At 43.0% G+C, this 18,345-nt stretch overlaps 1 protein-coding gene across 1 annotated transcript in view; it reads left to right on the top strand.

The window, feature by feature from the left end:
* LMF2 (lipase maturation factor 2) overlaps positions 1–18,345 on the top strand; it is a 73,668-nt gene that overhangs the window by 16,549 nt on the left and 38,774 nt on the right. Inside the window, exons 4-8 of the mRNA XM_075345424.1 lie at positions 1,423–1,619; positions 6,354–6,532; positions 10,731–10,854; positions 14,121–14,252; positions 15,529–15,634. Of these exons, the coding sequence (XP_075201539.1) occupies positions 1,423–1,619; positions 6,354–6,532; positions 10,731–10,854; positions 14,121–14,252; positions 15,529–15,634 (738 nt within the window). The remainder of the gene's footprint in view (positions 1–1,422; positions 1,620–6,353; positions 6,533–10,730; positions 10,855–14,120; positions 14,253–15,528; positions 15,635–18,345) is intronic.

The following is an 18,345-nucleotide window of genomic DNA, read 5'->3' as shown; positions in this document are numbered from 1 at the left end:
ATGTAGAACTAGCTCACATTACAACTGCAGTAAAAGTGGACAGAATCTGCTTTTCTGTGTGTGATGTCACCTCCCCCTCCTGTTCTGGGTGTTTCCAAAAGAATGAGAGAGAATGAAGTTTAGGATCACAGTGCTGATACATTTTGTTTGTTGTTGGTGGCTGCAAAGTGATCCTAATATGTCTAAAATGTCACTATGGCCAGCTGCATAGTGCTCCACTGTATCCCGCGCCACACAGTATCCCAATGTCCCCACAGTGCCTACTGACTTTCCGAATGCCTCGCTGACTGTATCCCAATGCCGCATGCACTCACCTCAGACCTGCGTCCTCGGCAGCCTGTCCTATCAGCCATCACAGTACGAGCAGCGGAGGCCCAAGGTGAGCACGCGCGGGGGTCCGCGGCAGAGTGCGGGAGGGTGAACAACAGAGTGGGGAGCAGCACGCCAGGATCAGTTACGGTGCAATCACCGGTGCCCAGCGTTGGTAGTCACCCCATACATCCTGACCGGGAAAGTGCAGCACACAGCATACGCTGTGAGCTGCACAAAGATTGCGCTGATCTCCTCCCTCCGCTGTGATCTGGACAGCCCAGAGGGCGCGCCCATTTCACAGCAGATGCCTTCTTCCATTTCACAGCAGACGCCTTCTCTATGTTACAGTATAGGGTCGGAGCCCGACAACGGTCTTCTATGCCCAGGGGGCTGCCAAAAAGGAAGTGAGTAACTGTTGTTACAAACACCAAATCCAAGATGGCAGCCCCCAGTGCTTCAGTAAAACTAGAATTAAATAAAAACTAAATAAACAGTGAATTTAATTTTGTATTAAAAATACTTGATTTCATAATCAATTATATTAAAAAAATTATTAACTGTGGATTTAATGGTGTTAAATCTCCTTGACCAATGATAATCCTACTGAGTGTAAATTATTATTATTAATTAAAAAAATTAATACAAAAATAAAAAACCGCGAGACCATACCTTTAACATTTGATGGCCTATTCGCATCTGTCATCAGTATCTGATCGGCAGCTGGGGTCCGGCACCCTCACCGAGCAACTGTTCTCAGTGGCAGCAGGCAGCCAAAAATGCTCAGTTCCAGAGCTGCTCCATCTTCTGATGACGCTGGCGGCCAGGTACTGCACATCCGCCTCCTATTGATTTGAATGGAAGGCAGATGTACAGTAATCAAACAATGTAAAAGTAGTGGACAACCTCTTTAAGTGTTAAAAATTAAATTCTCTTCTTCAGTCGAGAACCACCTACGCCCAGGATCCTGCTAACATAACAGTACAACCTGCAATAAAATATCAGTATTTTTTTTTTTTTTTAGTCCTTTATCCAGATGTCACCATAGGATGTCAGACCAGTTTTTCCCATTTTCTTCTACAATGGCTTTATCTATATGTATTTTTTTTTCAGGGACAGCCTTTTACTTGAGACAGGATTCCTGGCAGTGCTGGTAGCTCCAATGCGCGCTTTCCGCTCCAAGATGAACGTCTGGAGTGCCCACGATGGCATCACGTTCTGGCTCACTCGATGGCTTCTATTTAGGCTTATGTTTGCATCTGGAGTTGTAAAGCTAACAAGTCGTTGTCCAACATGGTGGGGGCTTACAGGTGAGAAAATTAGAGGGTTGTTTTGTTTTTTTTTTTTTAAATCTACATCAAGACCTAATAATGTGAGCGGTCTGGATTTCTGGATCTTGGACTGTCACATATATTTGTGCTTTAATCAGACATTTCTTTTACTTGATTTCCTTTTTTATTGTCTTTGGGCCACTTTTCTGTAATTTTCACATTTTGATATAAAATGTTTACAGTGTGCAGAGCTACAGTGAGCTCTCCGGCCTCCGAGTATGCGAGGTAACATCAACCATTTGCTAAATTCTGTGTTCTTAAAGGGTGTAACTGGGGCAGAGCCCCTCATAAATATTTATCACCATGTAATTTAGTTACTTAGATGCGTTTAGGGCAGATGCAAGTACAGTGGAACCTCGCTTAACGAGTAACCCAGTTAGCGAGAATTTCCCTTAACAAGCAAAGCTTGCTGTAAATTTGTAACTCCGCTTACAAGCAAGCTTTACTGTACAAGCAAAATACTCACCGCACACACTTCCGGTTCCGTACATCCACCGCGCTCTGACCCGTTCTTGCAGTCCACACAAGCACGCATAATCACAGACACACGCACGCAGACACATACAGTATTATGCTCACCTTACCTTCCATTCCATCGCCGGCCTCATGGTTCTTGTAGTTCGCCAGTACATTACAACGAGGGAGGAATCCTCGCGGCGACCTGCAAGATCCAGGATGCCGGCGATGGAACGGAAGGTAAGGGGAGCATAATATGTGTACCTTCCGTTCCATCGCCGGCCTCCTGGGTCTTGTAGTTAGCCGGTATTGGCTGTGTATCGGCATCCATAGCGACGAGGCAGGAACTTCCCGTCAGCCGCTACTGAAAGGCAGCGCGCTGGCCAAGCAGCAAACGGCTCCTGCCTTTGACGTCAGCGCTTTGGCAGCGGAAGTTCCTCCCTCGTCGTGATGGTTACCCGATACACATCCTGTACGGGCGAACAGCAAGTTCCAGCTGGCCGGCGATGGAACGGAAGGTAAGGTGGGCATAATATGTGTGTGTGTGTGGAATGGCACAATAGGGGACCAGGATGGGACATTTAACAAGTTGTGGAACGAATTGTCTGCATTGCAATGATTTCCTATGGGAAATCTTGCTTTGCTGAACGAGTAACTTGGTTAACAAGCACACTCCCAGAACGGATTGTCCTCGTTAACCAAGGTTCCACTGTTTACGTTACAGTATAAAACCAACAAAAAAAATCCTTATAGAGCAGAAAATATTTAACAAGTGATTCTGGAGACTGAAAACTTGTATTTAGTGACTGGGGATCTTACTGATGTTTATATTTAATATCACATCAAACCATTAGTATAAATCAATAAACTATTTAATGCTGTTACATTTTTGGAACTTTTCTCAGGTGGGTTTGGAGGGTCTGTTCCAAGAACCACGTGAGAAGCGCTCCGAAACTGCTCTACTATGTCTTTCTGTTCATTTCTATGTAAAATGACTAGCTGTTTTTATGTTTAGGTTTTTGAGCATATTTTAACAGCTTTAGGCTTCTAAAAACGACAACTGGTTAAATGTTTTCTGACCATTCTTCAGGCTTTTTCAACTTGAAAGACACTTGACGCTTTATAATAAATGGGAATGCCAAAAAGTTACTTTCCTGGAAGACACCTGGGCCTCATGGAGCGTTTTATGATCATTTGTCTCTAAATAATGAAAATACTCAAAATTACTTTTTGCTTAATAGACTTCAAAAAAATGCCCTCTAATAGTTCAATAAATTCTAAAAAAAAAAAAAAAAAAGCCCCAAAAATGTTTAAAGAAAATCTGTCACCAGATTTTTGCCACCTTATTAAAGTAGGGAAATACCCCCTGATTCCAGCGATGTGTCACTTATGATAAAATCAATGTTTTCTGTGCTGCAGATCTAGCAGTTAAACAGAGCTCATGAATATGCTGGACTACCTGGCAGCACGCCAAGTAGTCCTGTAATGATAATCTCCTGCTGATTAAGCAGTCATTTTATCAAAACTACACTAAGCAGCCCAGTAAGTGACACACCACTGGAATCAGGATCTCTGCCCCTACATTTTTCTGCTCTCAGATTAGGTGGCAAAAACTGGCGACAGATTCCTTTTTAAAGGGAATTTATCGCCAGGTTTTTGCTACCTCATTCAAAAGCAGCATAAATTAGAGACAAAGACCCCAATTCCAACAATGTCACTTACTGCTCCGCCTAGTGTAGTTGTGATTAAATTCACTGTTTTATTAACAGGAAAATATCGCTATAGGACTAGTAAACTTGCTTCTGGGTAGTCAACCATATCTGTTGTGTGGGCAGGGTTGTACAGAGCTCACCAAAGAATTGCTGGATCTGAAGCAGATAAGTGATTTATTTATTTATTTATTTATTACTCAAAACTGCAGCACACAACCCAGTAAGTGACACATTGCTAGAATCAGGGTCTCTGCTCCTATGTTATGCTGCTCTCAGGTGGGATAGCAAAAACTTGGTGACAGATTCCCTTGAAGGAAAGATCAACAAAATAAATGTCTTACTAATCCTTTTAGGAGATGCCCGAAAAGATGTGGAAAATGGAAAAAAAAGTTGTCCAAATCACTGGTGTTTCCTAAAACACTCTTTATTTGAAAACCTAGTCATTTTTGCGCATCAGAAAAAATTGCTCAGCGTCCTATCCAGAGGTTGTCTTTTTTTTTTTTCAAAATAGACGTATGAGTTTTACCAGCATTGCTGCAGAGGTTAAAGGGGTGGAGGGACAGCCTGTTAGTGCTCAGACCATATGCCACATGCTGCATGACATTTGTCTGCATGGCTTTCATCCCAGAAGGAAGCCTCTTCTAAATATGATGTACAGGAAAGCCCACAAACAGTTTTCTGAAGACAAGCAGAGTAAGTGCATGGATTACTGTAACCCTGTCCTGTGGTCTGATGAGACCAAGATAAATTATTTGGTTTAGATGGTGTCAAGCGTGTGTGGTGGCAACAAGATGAGGAGTACAAAGACAAATGTTCTGCTTACAGTAAAGCATGGTGGTGGGAGTGTCATGCTTTGGGGCTGCATTATTGCTGCCGACTGTGGGGAGCTATAGATCATTGAGGGAACCATGAATGCTATCATGTACTGTGACATACTGAAGAACTGGGCCGCAGGGCAGAATTCCAACATAACGACCCCAAACACACCTCCAAGATGACTTGCTAAAGAAACTGAGGGTAAAGGTGCTGGACTGGCCAAACAAGTCTCCAGACCTATTGAGCATCTGTGGGGCATCCTCAAACAGAAGGTGGAGGAGCGCAAGGTCTCTAACATCCACCAGCCCCGTGAGGTCGTCATGGAGGATGGAAGAGGATTCCAGTGGCTCTAGTGAGCTTTGTGCCTAACAGAGTTAAGGCAGTGGTTGAAAATAATGGTGGCACACAAAACCATTGACATTTTAGTCACAATGTGACCATTTTCACTTAGGGGTGTACTCACTTTTGGTGCCATTGGATTAGACCTTAATGGCTGTGTGAGTTATTTAGAGGGCACACCAAATTTATACTTATACAAGCTGTACACTGACTACTTTACATTGTATCAAGTGATATATACAGTATATTATACACATGGATGTATATATAATATATATATTTTCCCTCATGTTTAGTACCAAATTACTTTACCTATGTAGCCAAGATGACATTAAAGGGAACCTGTCACTTGATAAAAGATGCTATATACCTGCAGATATGGGGCTAGTCTGCAGGTTAATAATGTTCCAGACCTGCCCAGCGCTCGAACTTTGAACCCCGCCGCCAGGAGGAAATTAACTTTATCCCTTTATTCGGCTTTCAGTCATTAGGGTTGCGGCGGTACTGGTTCAGTATCTGCTTTGTGTATGGAGTGCGATGTCTGTAACCGCGCCCTGCACAACGACAGTCTTCTGCACCGCCCTGATGACTGAAAGCCGCCAGGGGAAATAAAGTTCACGTCCTCCTGGCAGCGGGGTTCAAGCCCTGGGCAGATTCAGAACTCCATTAACCTGCATTTTAATAATAATAATAATAATAATATAATTATTATTATTATTATTTATTCATTTATATAGCGCTGTTAATTCCACAGCACTTTACATACATTGGCATCACTGTCCCCATTGGGGCTCACAATCTAGGTTCCCTATGAGTATGTTTTTGGAGTTTGGGAGGAAACCCATGTAAACACGGGGAGAACATACAAACTCCTTGCAGGTGGTGTCCTTGGTGGGATTTGAACCCAGGACCCCAGCGCTACAAGACTGCAGTGCTAACCACTGAGCCACCGTGCTGCCCATCTACCTAACCCCCTATCTGCAGATTAATAGAATTCTTTTCACGTGTCAGGTTCCCTTTAAACAGATTTGGCCCCTTCTGGCTTTGTTTGTCAGCATACAACGCTAACTTCTCCTGTGTGTGTTATGTATTCCTCTCATGCAATGAATTTGATAGAATTAATGAAATCTGCTTTCCCTGTCACAAGACCGAGCATAAAAGAAAGCTTGTCTGGCTTAACCTCTGCCTTACCCAGACTGATCAAGGACACTGTAGAAAGAAAGGAAGCGTATTATTGTATATTAACGCTACCTGAATGGAAAGACACATTAATTGGCTTAGCCCCTTAGTTATACAATGTGACAATTTGCCTGTGTGAATGTGGTGAACTTGTTGTTACTTTGGGGGTGAGGGGGTTCAGTAAGAGAATTGACAGTTTCTTCTTTTCCAGCTCTGACCTATCACTACGAGACGCAATGTATCCCCACCCCGGCTGCCTGGTATGCCCATCAGCTTCCTGTATGGTTGCAGAAGCTGTCGGTGGTTGCTACCTATGTGATAGAAATTGGGGTGCCATGGCTTTTCTTCCTGCCCTCACGACGGCTTCGTCTCTTCTCATTTTACACTCAGGTATTGTTAGTATTTTAGGTATGTAATGCTGTGACTGTGTCCACAATCTGTATCCATTATTGCTGTGCTAGTCTATCGTCATCGCTCCCATAGATCTTGAGTGAAGCTGCAGTGCACACGCATGATAGTCACTTTTGTCAAATTAGCTGTAAATGAGTGATGGCTCCTCAATCCATTAGATCCTATCTGGGCAATGTCCATGGTGTGTTTGTTAAATAGTGATGAGCCAGCATGCCTGTTACTCCATTGAGCATCGGGGTGCGCGGGTACTCGTGCAGCACTCAGAAGTGAACAGCCAATCACAGTGATTTCAATGGTTGAATAAATAAACTTGCCTGAAACATAGTTGTCCAGTTATGATCGCTCTATCAGCACCAATCTTAGGCTGAGGTTAGGAGATAGCGGCGTCAGCAGTCCTAGCACGAAGTGGTGTGAATGGACGTCATCATTAAGCAGAAGGGCAGTCTAATCTCTCAATGACCTCTCTGCTCCGCCTAATTTTAGATCAGGAAATTGATCAGAGAAATAACGACCATGCACAACACTATAAATTTTATAATGTGAAATAACAGATATATAAATTCAAATAGTCTGTGGATCACATGGATGTAGCCGACCTACGGAGATAGTAACAAGGCACCGAATTATTAGAACAAAAAATTCTAAGAGAAACCGATTTGGTCAAAAAATTACAAATTTTATTAGTGATTAAAAATGAATGCCGACTGGCAGAGTAACTAGAACAGGGGCATCACATGTATAAATATTAAAAAGTCAGGAACAGGTATCACTGCATAGTAATTACACATACTATAGCTGTTAAATTATTTTGCTATGAAAAAATGAAGATCATAAAAAATTAGACTCAAGTATTCACAGGTATAGTGTATATATAGCAATCGTGTGATAACAAAAATCCTTAATGTGTGGTGTTTGAAAAGTAAATACATATAGTGCTGCCCATCGGTGGTGTCAAGGGTCAAAACTATATGTATTGTTAGTGACACTCACATAGATATGTGCAGTGGTAATAGCTGCAATATACATTGTAAATATATTGTGAAAAAATGTTATCAAAGAATTGAAGAAAAGATGACGTTCCTGTCTCACGCTTTTTTTTCTAATTCAATCCGATCCATCTCTCCTTCCCCAACTCCCCTTTTCCTGCCAAGCGCTGATCAGTATTTGATTTGCTTGATTTTTGGCAGTTTTTCCATTGTGCACCACCTGCAACAATACCTGCCTAGTAAGAGGGCAAGGGAAAGAATAAAATTGAACAAACTGTGCGAGAGTGCCTCAGAGTACCTGGATTTAACCCGCTGAATGACCCCCTTTTCCTTGGAGTTATGGTAATATTGTCTGTCTGGGAATTTTATCTCCCACTGCTGGATCAGGGTTATCACCTCTACGTAGATAACTTCTACATCAGCGTCCCACGCTTCAAGTCCCTCTCTGCCAGATACTATGCGCAAAAAAACAGAGACCCCCCCTCCCTAGGTCGCTAATTGGGAAGCTGCTCAGAGGGTGGGAGCAGAGCCCAATGTGGCTTAAGGATGAGAGGGATTTCCTTTTCTTGACCACAATACTTGGTAACGGCAGCACCCCCACCAACGCTGTACGAGGCACCACTACACAGTTCTCCAAACTGGACTGTGCCCTAGGGTACAGTAAGAACATGAGAGTAGTTGATCTCTCTAAACAAGTCCTCCAGCCCTACGGTGCCATGTGGAAAGCTAAGGTGTGGTAAAAAAGCTGGTTGTGCACCTTGTACAGGGAGCACTATACAACCCTTATGTGCTACCACAAATATACTCCAGACCAGCACATTCCTTCCGTTGTTCTGTTCAGGGGGTAGTGATCATGGCACTAGTTGGAATTCAGGGAGGAGTGGGCTCCAGTACTTCTGGAACTGAGGGTGCCCATATCGTACCAGTGCAACATTTCCCAGGTGGTGTACCTCAAATTGTAAAGAGCGTAAGGTCACAAAAAAAGTACAAAGTGTGTTACAGAAGGAATATAAGGAAAGGACACCTGGCCTGCCCAAAAGACTGTTCCAAAGTCTACCACTTTTCTATAGATCACTAAATTTATTTTTGATTTACTCAAATTTATTACACGACAATGTACTCTACACAACTCAAATATGCCAACTTCATGTACTCTACACAACTTACAAATGCCACCCTGATGTATTCTATACAACTCACATATGCTAACCTCATGTACACTACACAACTCACAAATACCACCCTGATGTATTCTATACAACTCACATATGCTAACCTCATGTACACTACACAACTCATATGTCAACCTGATGTACTCTACACAACTTACAAATGCCACCATGATGTATTCTATATAACTCACATATGCTAACCTCATGTACATTACACAACTCATATGTCAACCTGATGTATTCTACAAAACTTACATATGCCAACATGATGTTGTCTACACAACTTATATATGCCACCGCATTATAAATCACATACCAGGAAAACCCTAGATCAATTCCAATATAGGGTCACTTGAGGGGAGTTTATACTGTTTTGGCAGCTCAAGGGCTCTGCAAATGTGATATGGTGCCTGCAAACAATTTAATCAAAGTCTGCGCTACAAAACGTCACTCCTTCCTTTTGGACCTTGCCAGTGTACCCAAATAGTAGTTTTCCACCACATATGGTATCAGTGTAGTATGAGGTAATTTCTTAACAGATTTCGGGGTCTATTTTCTTCTGTTACCCTTGTATAAAGAAAACATTTGGGGCTAAAGCAACTTTTTTTTTTTTTTTTTTTTGTGGTGAAGATGTAATTTGTTTTTTTTTATTTTCACTGCTCAACATGTTTAAAAATCTCTGAAGAAACTGGTGGTAGATAAATTCCTTGAGGGCTATAGTTTCCAAAATGGGGTCACTTGTGGTGATTTTCCAATGTTTAGGCACATCATGAGCTACATGTCACTTACAAACAATTTTATCAAAGTCTGCGCTCCAAAACATCTCTCCTTCACTTTAGAACTCAGCAGTGTGCTCAAACAGTAGTTTTCCACCAAATATGGAGTATCTCTATACTCAGGAGAAAATGCATAACAAATTGTACTGTCCATTTTCTCCTGTTAACCTTGGAAAAATGCAAAATTTGGGGCTAAAGTATTATTTTTGTGGGGAAACAGTAAAATTTGTTTGTTTTTTTTTCCTTTCCATATTGCTTCAATTCCTGTGAAGCACCTAAAGAGTTAAGCTTATTGAATGTTTTTTGAGCAGTTTGAGGGGTGCCGTTTTTAAAATGGTGTCACTTTTGCATATTTTCTGTCGCAAATCCCTCAGTCACTTCAAATGTGATGATGCTCTTTTAAAACATATTTTTTTTAGTAAATTTGGGTAGAAAAAGGAGAAATTGCTGATAAACGTTTAGCTTCTAACTTCTTAACCGAAAAAAAATTGTTTAAAAGAGGATGCTAATGTGACGTGGTAAATGTTGATCAATTATTTTGTGTGACACAATTTTCACCAAATTTCTGAAATTTTGGCAAACACCAAAAAATATCGTCCTAAATTTACCACTATCATAATGTGCAATATGTCACGAAAGGACAGTCTCAATCCCCGAAATCCAATGAAGCGTTCCAAAGTTATTACCGCATAAAGTGACACTGGTCAGAATTGGAAAATTTGACCTCGGCAGGAAGGTGAAAACGAGGCGAGGGATGAAGGGGTTAAGCACCAGCTCCATCATAGTAAAGATAGACAAGTTTCATGATCGTGTGCCCTAATAGTATGTTTTGAAGCATAGGTGATTGAAAATCTGGGTGTGTGGCAGATCATAGCAGGTCTGCAAAACGGAAAGTCCATGCCCCGATTCTGTACATACCTGGGGTATAAGCCACAAGCAATGTCCATATTAAAAAGGTCTTTCCCGGATTTTCAATTGAAAGCCTATAGTTAAATAATTAATGCAAGGTTTGTGGGGATCCAATATGATCGACTTAGATACAAAACCTGTCACCCTAAATGTGCTTAGCTCCATTCCCATGTACAGCCGCAGACCATTCTTTCTGTAATCTAAAGGATGGGCCATACAAAAAGCCAAGCTGAATACTTTCTTGGTTTATTTGCTTATTGATTAGCCAAGATACGTTTTCTTTTAATGGTTAATGTATGTGTAAATTAACTGTAGGTTCTTCTTCATTTTTTAGGTTCTGCTGCAGGTTTTGATCATACTTACTGGGAATTACAACTTCTTCAACCTGCTGACCCTGGTTCTTTGCTTTTCCCTGCTAGATGACCAGCATGTGAGATCTGGCCCAAAAGGCAAAAAAGGTCAGCACAGAGCTTGTCCTAATGTGTGATTGCGCTAGCGTCATGTCCTATTCCTTCTCGCTCCTGCATACATACGTTGCAGTATTCGCCTGATCAGATATTTATCCTCGTTTTACAGAATGTGTTGAGTCAATATCGATAAAGATGTTGGAAATTCTGATTTACAAATAATTAGCATTGATTTGAATATGTTTGTTTGATATTCATAACCTGTTATAAGATTAGTCCCATTTTTGACCAACTAACTGAATCAATTGTGCTATAATGCACCAATATTACTGATTTCCCAAGTCTGAAATTTACTTGGAAATGGACAATAACGCTTACGTTTTGCTTAAATTATTGGGCTTTGTTAAAGCACCACTCCAGTGATTTATTATATTTTTTTAAGGTTTTCCCGGTGGAGGGGTGCTTTAAATGTAAGCACCCTGCCCACTGTCTTATACTTGCCCTCTGGCATCTTCATCTTTTTTCCAGCGTCCCTCTCGTTGCTCTCCGACGATTTGTGATATGCCGGCAGCTTGAGTGTTTCATGGAGTCTTGTTCTGGCCTCCTTCTGGCTACCATAGCGTTGTATTGAGCACTTGTGTTGTCACATCTGGCTTCCGGACAGTCAGCAATTATGGGTACAAGATGGCGCAAGGGATTAAGCTGGGTTTACACACTGCAACATCGCAAAGGACATCGCTGTAACGTCACCGGTTTGGTGACGCAATAGCGACCTCCCTATGTTTCTGCTAAGTCTCTGGTGAGCGTTCAAACAGGCAAACCTGGCCAACAATGCAACAGCGATCCGGACCTGCAGAGCGACCTAGCTGGTTGTTGGGGACGTTGATAAACAGCCTTTTGAAAGGGAAGTTGCTAACAAAGTCGCTGCAAAGTCTTCACACACTGAAACTTCATGCTGCACAGCGGGAAACAAGGGACCTAGGAATGGTCCTGAACGATTTGTAACGATTACAACTTCACAGCAGGGGCCGGGTCGCTGATAGGTTTCACACACTGCAACATCGCAAACAACATCGCTATTGCGTCACAAAACCGGTGACGTTACAGCGATGTCGTTTGAGATGTTGCAGTGTGTAAACCCAGCTTTAGAGTAGTGCTGAAAAAGGATTAAGCCACCAGAAGATAAGTATAAGAAGAAAAATGTTGCTTCCTCGTATCACCTATGTTGGCTGAGGCCCCACCCCTTCTGGTCACATGGGTATGACATCAGCATAGGTCCTTCTAGCCATCTATTAAAGCGGTTCTATAATAGAATTAGCAAAAATAACAGGGGGATGATGGATAAGCAGGGGGGTGGAAATTACTATGAATATCCACCCAGCTATCAGCTGATCGGCAGCTGCTGCCATTCAAAAATCTCATTTTACAAACTTAACTTGCTTGTGTTTCAAAACCTATACACCCTAGCTGTAAACTAAAGGTATGTATAGAATCAGCCTGATAGTGCCAGTATAGCACTGGCTTTAGGTTATATAGGAAAATCCTGGTGGTTGGTGCACTTTAAAAATGTACTGACAGATGCTTTTTTTTAAACTACAGACGTGAGCCAATGACGTGGCAGTGTCATGATAGATCTTAATGAAAAATGTTCATAATAGTCAAGTATATTTCCAGTTATAAATTTATATATATATATTGCATTACTTGATTTAAATTTTCAATGTAAGTAAAGTAGTAAAGTCCTTGTTATTCCTGAGCTTCGTGCTGCACACTCCTAGGACTCATTATAAAGCTCCAATCGTCCACAAATTCCTTGTCATCCATAGCCAGCAGGATGTGTCTGCTGCAAAGCTGCTATTGATTACTATATAAACTGCAAAGTAAGGTCTTCTTGAATGTGGTTTTTAATATATAATAATAATGGATGCTGTACATTGAATTAATGAGGTTGGGCTTCCTTTGTGAGTCAAACAGCGGAGGGGGACAAGATTAAAACTGGATGTCATCACAAACACTCGTCTGCATCTGTTCCAGGCATCGGATAATAGTGCTCTGATAGCTGGTACAATTCCAGAGCGAGCAAGTGACTTAATGCAGCTCTTATTTCACAGCACTGACAGAATGGAGTGGAGGGGAGGAGAGCTGACAGTGCCGTGAGATGAGAGCTGTAGCAGGACATTAATACCCAGATGCAGAGAGATGTTTGTCATTATAAATCAGTCTCCTGTTTTTTTATTGGAGTAAATGCTGACATTGAGATCTGTGTGAACTCGGGAAAAGAGCAAAACAGTGTCATTACATGCTTTACCATATTACACAAAAAACCTTCTGGCTAGAGATGAGTGAACCTGAGGTTCGGTGCTCGTACCAAACACAAGGTTCGGGTGCTTTATGTATGCTGACCACTCGAGCGAGCATCGCTGTGCATGGGTGCGCTCGGTGCTCAGCCCAGTACGAGCCATTTGCAGTGTTTGAATGGCTCGCACTGGGGGTGGCAACAGCTCATCTCTACTTCTGACCTGTCATTTGGGCATATCTTTTAGCTCCTGCAAGACTCCTGCTTATGATTGGTCAACATCATAGAAGGGAGAAAGTTAGCGCCCCCAGAGAAGAATCTCTGCTAACCACCCTCATTATAGTTCAAATTTAGAATCTAAACTTTACAAGCCAATATCTCTGGAATGGAGAAGAGGGAAAAAAAAAAATAAGAGCTGTTTTATTCAGCTTTGCAGCAACTACCCCATGATGTGGCCAGTTCTGATATGCTAAAATTTTTGACATATCCTCATTAATAAAAATGTTGGTGATAAATCCTCTATAATTTTTAATTTATTGGAACTGAATTGCTTGAGTAATGGGATTTGTCACCAAATTTTTCATGTTGAACTGGACACACGATGTAATAGTGGTTGCAGAGTGGAATATTTTATTTAAATTTTTATATATTTCCCGCTCCATTGCAGAAATATTAGTAATCAATTTGACACCTAATGAGTAAACGTTTCTAAAGTCCAAATGGGTGTTGTCACTTTTTACTGTGGGCATGCACTTCTTCTCCCACTATGATGCTGACCAATTATCAGCAAGCAGCAATACACTGGAGAAAGCAGGACACGCCCCCACCACAGCTTTGAGCAGGTTTCTCAGTAAGTGAGATGTAATGATGCTGCCCTGATCATCTAGTCTAACCTGGTGCATGATTACACAGTGCTAGGTATAGAGCACAGAAGAAATGTTTTTAAGTATGGTTTTAGATGTTTGTTGTTTGTTTTTTTGCTTTAAATAATTTGTATTTTGGATATGTATTTTGCTTACAGGCCGCAAGTTCTCTCTGCAGTCTATTGCTGTGCTTTTTGATCTCCTGGTCTTTGGATTGCTTGGTTTCTGGACTGTAAAATACTTTGATCTACAAATCAACTGGGAAAAGTATCATGTGGAATCTAAAACTGGTAAGTGCTTTTCTCAGTGCTTTCCAGGACTGGGTGTATATTGTGTTATAAGACGCTTAAATGGTCGTGAACCGAAAATACATTTTTTTGCAGTGATTTGATTTAAAACTTCCCAGTATTCTCTGGTTTCATTTCTGGTAATTCAAGAATTCTAATAAGTGTAGCCCTTAGATGTGTACTATGAAAGGCTGGTAGGAGGGCGTACCTAAATATTTATCCTGATGAACATATGTAGCTTTAAAATGAAAATCTTAAGGGCCTGATACAATAATTCTTCTAGTGTAAAACAGCTTAATGAGTGGTAATATTCAATCGGAAAAAGGACTAAAGTAGTAATATTTTTGACCTTTATATGCCTCTCAGCCACCTACGTCAGGGGATGGGGGTGTAGCTATACTCATCCATTAAATTCATGTAAAATTATGCTACATAAAGGAAACCTTCCACTAGGTTTTTTGTTTTTGTTTTTTTTGTTTTGTTTTGGGTTTTTTTTAAGCGAATTATCTAATCCTACCACCTTCCTTACCAACCTATGCTTCATTCTAAACAGTGGTATATTTTGTCCTTACACCCCCCTAAATATCTCCAAAAAAACTTTTGAATAGCTCCCGCGCTGTTGGCAGATGTGACCGGTCCGGTCCAATGGGCATCATTGCAGCTGCTCCTGTCCTTCCTCTTTGCTAGTAATCGCTGTCTTCCCATTGTCAACACTGTGTATGACGCGTCCTGCTTCATCCACATAGCCGAACATAATGTCACGCCTGCGCAGGGAGATCGTATTTTGCGCAGGCACACTTTGCTCTCCACTGCTGCCAAAGCATGGGCAGTTAGGTTTCAGGGTCTGTCTGCAGCAGGGCAAAGTGTGCCTGCGCCAACCACAATCTCCCTGCGTAAGCATGAGATTTTGTCTGGCTATGTGGTTGACACAGGACAGGATGTGTTTGCTATTATTATTATTGTTGTTATTGTTGTTGTTTTTATTTTTACACCTACTACATATTGGGATAGGATTTTGGAGATGGGAATACCCCTTTATGGGATTAAGGCCCTCTCGGAAGTGTTATGTCTTTGTTAATCCCTCCTTCAAAGACACTGCTTACCAATATTACCAATACTGGCTGAAATTTATAGCGAATGTATGTTGTGGTATGCTATAAAGTAATTTTTAGTTCTACTAAAAACCTTGACAATATCAATATAACTACTATACAAAAAAATATAAAACTGTATATTTTGTGCGTTATGATTATGAAACTATGATTTCCTTTTTCTGCAGCATTTACATACCATGATTTCCTGCAGTGGCTCCGCACGCTCACTTTTCCCTCTATTTGGCTAGCAGCTGCATCTCTTGGCTGGGAGATCCTCAAAGGCATGTACAGGTAAGCATGGTGTATGTTCTGTCTGGATCTGTTCCGACAGATTCCAGAGCAGTGTAGCAGGTCGTAGGAGGTGGGAGCAGGGTCATCGCTGCAGGAATCCAGTGGTTGGGGGAAACGTGTGTGTCTGCTATTAAAGAAAATGAATATTCACTGCTCCCCACGCCTATTAGCTGGTGCTGAGTGGTGGGTGGGATTATGGGCAAGGGGACCAGTGATTATTTATTTTCTTTAATTGCGGACACACTGATTGCCCCAGCTGCCGGCTTACTGGAGCAACTGGGGTGTTCACGTGTGTCCACTATTAAAAAAAAATAAGTCACAGTTTCCCATGCCCATTATCCCAGGCATGGGGAGCAGTGCATATTTGCTTTGGATTACCCGAAAGCTGAGGTCTGGGTGGGACTGGGGGTGCATGGCAGTGATGCCTGTGCTGCCTGTTGCTTACATGCCGAAGTCAGTTACCGGCATCACAAGAGGACGCCGCTCACCTGGGGAGGAAATGGAAAGTGAGCAGAATCGTGGTTTTTTTTTTTTTTTTGTTTGTTTGTTTGGGTTTTTTTGTTGCTTTTTTATGAGTGGCATAACGGGAGGCATATACAGTTATGCTCAAAAGCGTTAACAACCTTGAAATTGTCCCAGAATGAAGTCTTTCTCAGAGAAAATTATTGCAATTACACATGTTTTGTTATACCCATTTATATACTTTGTGTGTATTGGAACAGCACAAAAAAATAGGGCTGGACAAAATTGTGGGTAAACCACTTTGTTTCAAGCATGTGATGCTCGTTCAAACTCACCTGTGGTGAGTAACAGATGTGGGCAATATGAAAATCACACCTGAAACCAGATAAAAAGTGGACAAGTTGGCTCAATCTTTGCATTTTGTGTCTGTGCCACACTAAGTATTTTCTTCAGCGCTCTATTGGGAGACCCAGACGATTGGGTGTATAGCACTGCCTCCGGAGGCCACACAAAGCAATTACACTAAAAAGTGTAAGGCCCCTCCCCTTCTGGCTATACACCCCCAGTGGGATCACTGGCTCACCAGTTTTCTGCTTTGTGCGAAGGAGGTCAGACATCCACGCATAGCTCCACTGTTTGTAGTCAGCAGTAGCTGCTGGCTATATCGGATGGAAGAAAAGAGGGCCCATATGGGGCCCCCAGCATGCTCCCTTCTCACCCGTGGTGGTGCTTGTAAGGTTGAGGTACCTATTGCTGGTACGGAGGCTGGAGCCCACATGCTGTTTTCCTTCCACATCCCCTGGAGGGCTCTGTGGAAGTGGGATCTTACCGGCCTCCAAGCCCTGAGGCCGGGCTCCATCCACAGACCCAGAGAACCTGCTGGATTTGGAGCGGGAGTGCCGTTCAGGGACAAGGCCCTGCAACTTTCAGGTACTCTGTGTCCCCGGCAGGCACGGACACTCTCAAGGCTTGCTGAGCGTTATAGTGCGCCGGGGACAGTAGCGCTGTGCGCTGGGGTTAGGTCACTGCAGCTTTGCTGAGTGACGTTATATGTTGGGAACTACTGCGCCGACCGCTACTGGAGCGGCGGCGCAGCTGCGACTTGTGGTGCGCCGGGGACTTTGCGCCGACCGCGCTTTTACGGCGGCGGCGCTTCTAACTTTAGCCCCCGGCTTCTGCGGCCTAGCGCCGCTTCGTTCCCGCCCCCACCCTGTCAATCAGGGTAGGGGAGAGACGCTGCTCAATTGGCAGCGCCGAGGGCTGGAGCTTATTTACATGCTCCAGCCCTCTCACTAGGCACAGTGGGAAGCAGGCTTCCCGCTCTTCGTCTGTATACGCCCAGGGCCCGCCCCCCCTCTCCACAAGGACGCCGGCAGCCATTACACATGCGGTCTGGCTGGGGAGAGGCAGCAGGCTCTGGGAGACCCAGACTAAAGGGAATTCGGCGACCACACACCCGCTCCTAAGCGGGCGGTAAGCTGCACTTTAGTGCTGGCCCCACTAGTGCCTCAGTGTTATATTAGTGTACTTTTTTCTTAGTACCATATATATATATAGTTGCACTGTAAGGTCGCTTCTTGGCTGGACACCCTGTACTGCTCTGAGGAGGCAGCAACATGTCATCCGCAAAACGCAAGGGTGCCAAGGCACAGGCTGTGTACACTGTTTGTACTGCATGTGGGGCTGATCTACCGGCAGGCTCCAAAGACTCACATTGTATGCAATGTTCAGTCCCAGTGGCACTTCGTCAGCCAGAGCCTAATGTGGTGGTAGCCCAGGCAGAGACGCCTGTGAACCCTGCCCCGGTGACGGGGACAGACTTTGCAGTTTTTGCTGATAAAATGTCTGTGACTATGTCAAAAATCCTGGAGACCTTGCAGGCCAGGCCAGTTACTCAGACCATGGACACTGCTGTGTCTCTGCTCTCCGGTCCCCCTCAGTTGGAACTAATCCGTACTTCAAGGGGGTCTCGAGCATCACAGGCTGAAGTCTCTGACTCAGATGACAGTCCCAGGCAGCCTAAGCGAGCTCGCTGGGAAAGACCCTCCACGTCATCACACTGCTCAGGGTCTCAGCGAGAAGAGTCTCTCTGTGATGAGACTGAGGACGGTGATCAGGATTCTAATCCTGAGGCTCCTTTCAATCTGGATGCCCCTGATGGTGACGCCATGGTTAATGACCTTATATCGGCAATTAATAGACTGTTGGATATTTCTCCCCCAGCCCCTTCTGCAGAGGAGGCAGCTGCA

This window comes from Anomaloglossus baeobatrachus, chromosome 4 (assembly GCF_048569485.1).
Source record: "Anomaloglossus baeobatrachus isolate aAnoBae1 chromosome 4, aAnoBae1.hap1, whole genome shotgun sequence".
Classification (NCBI taxonomy): Eukaryota; Metazoa; Chordata; class Amphibia; order Anura; family Aromobatidae; genus Anomaloglossus; species Anomaloglossus baeobatrachus.
The sequence above is the reverse complement of the archived record's forward strand: the minus strand, read 5'-3'. Positions and strand labels throughout refer to the sequence as shown.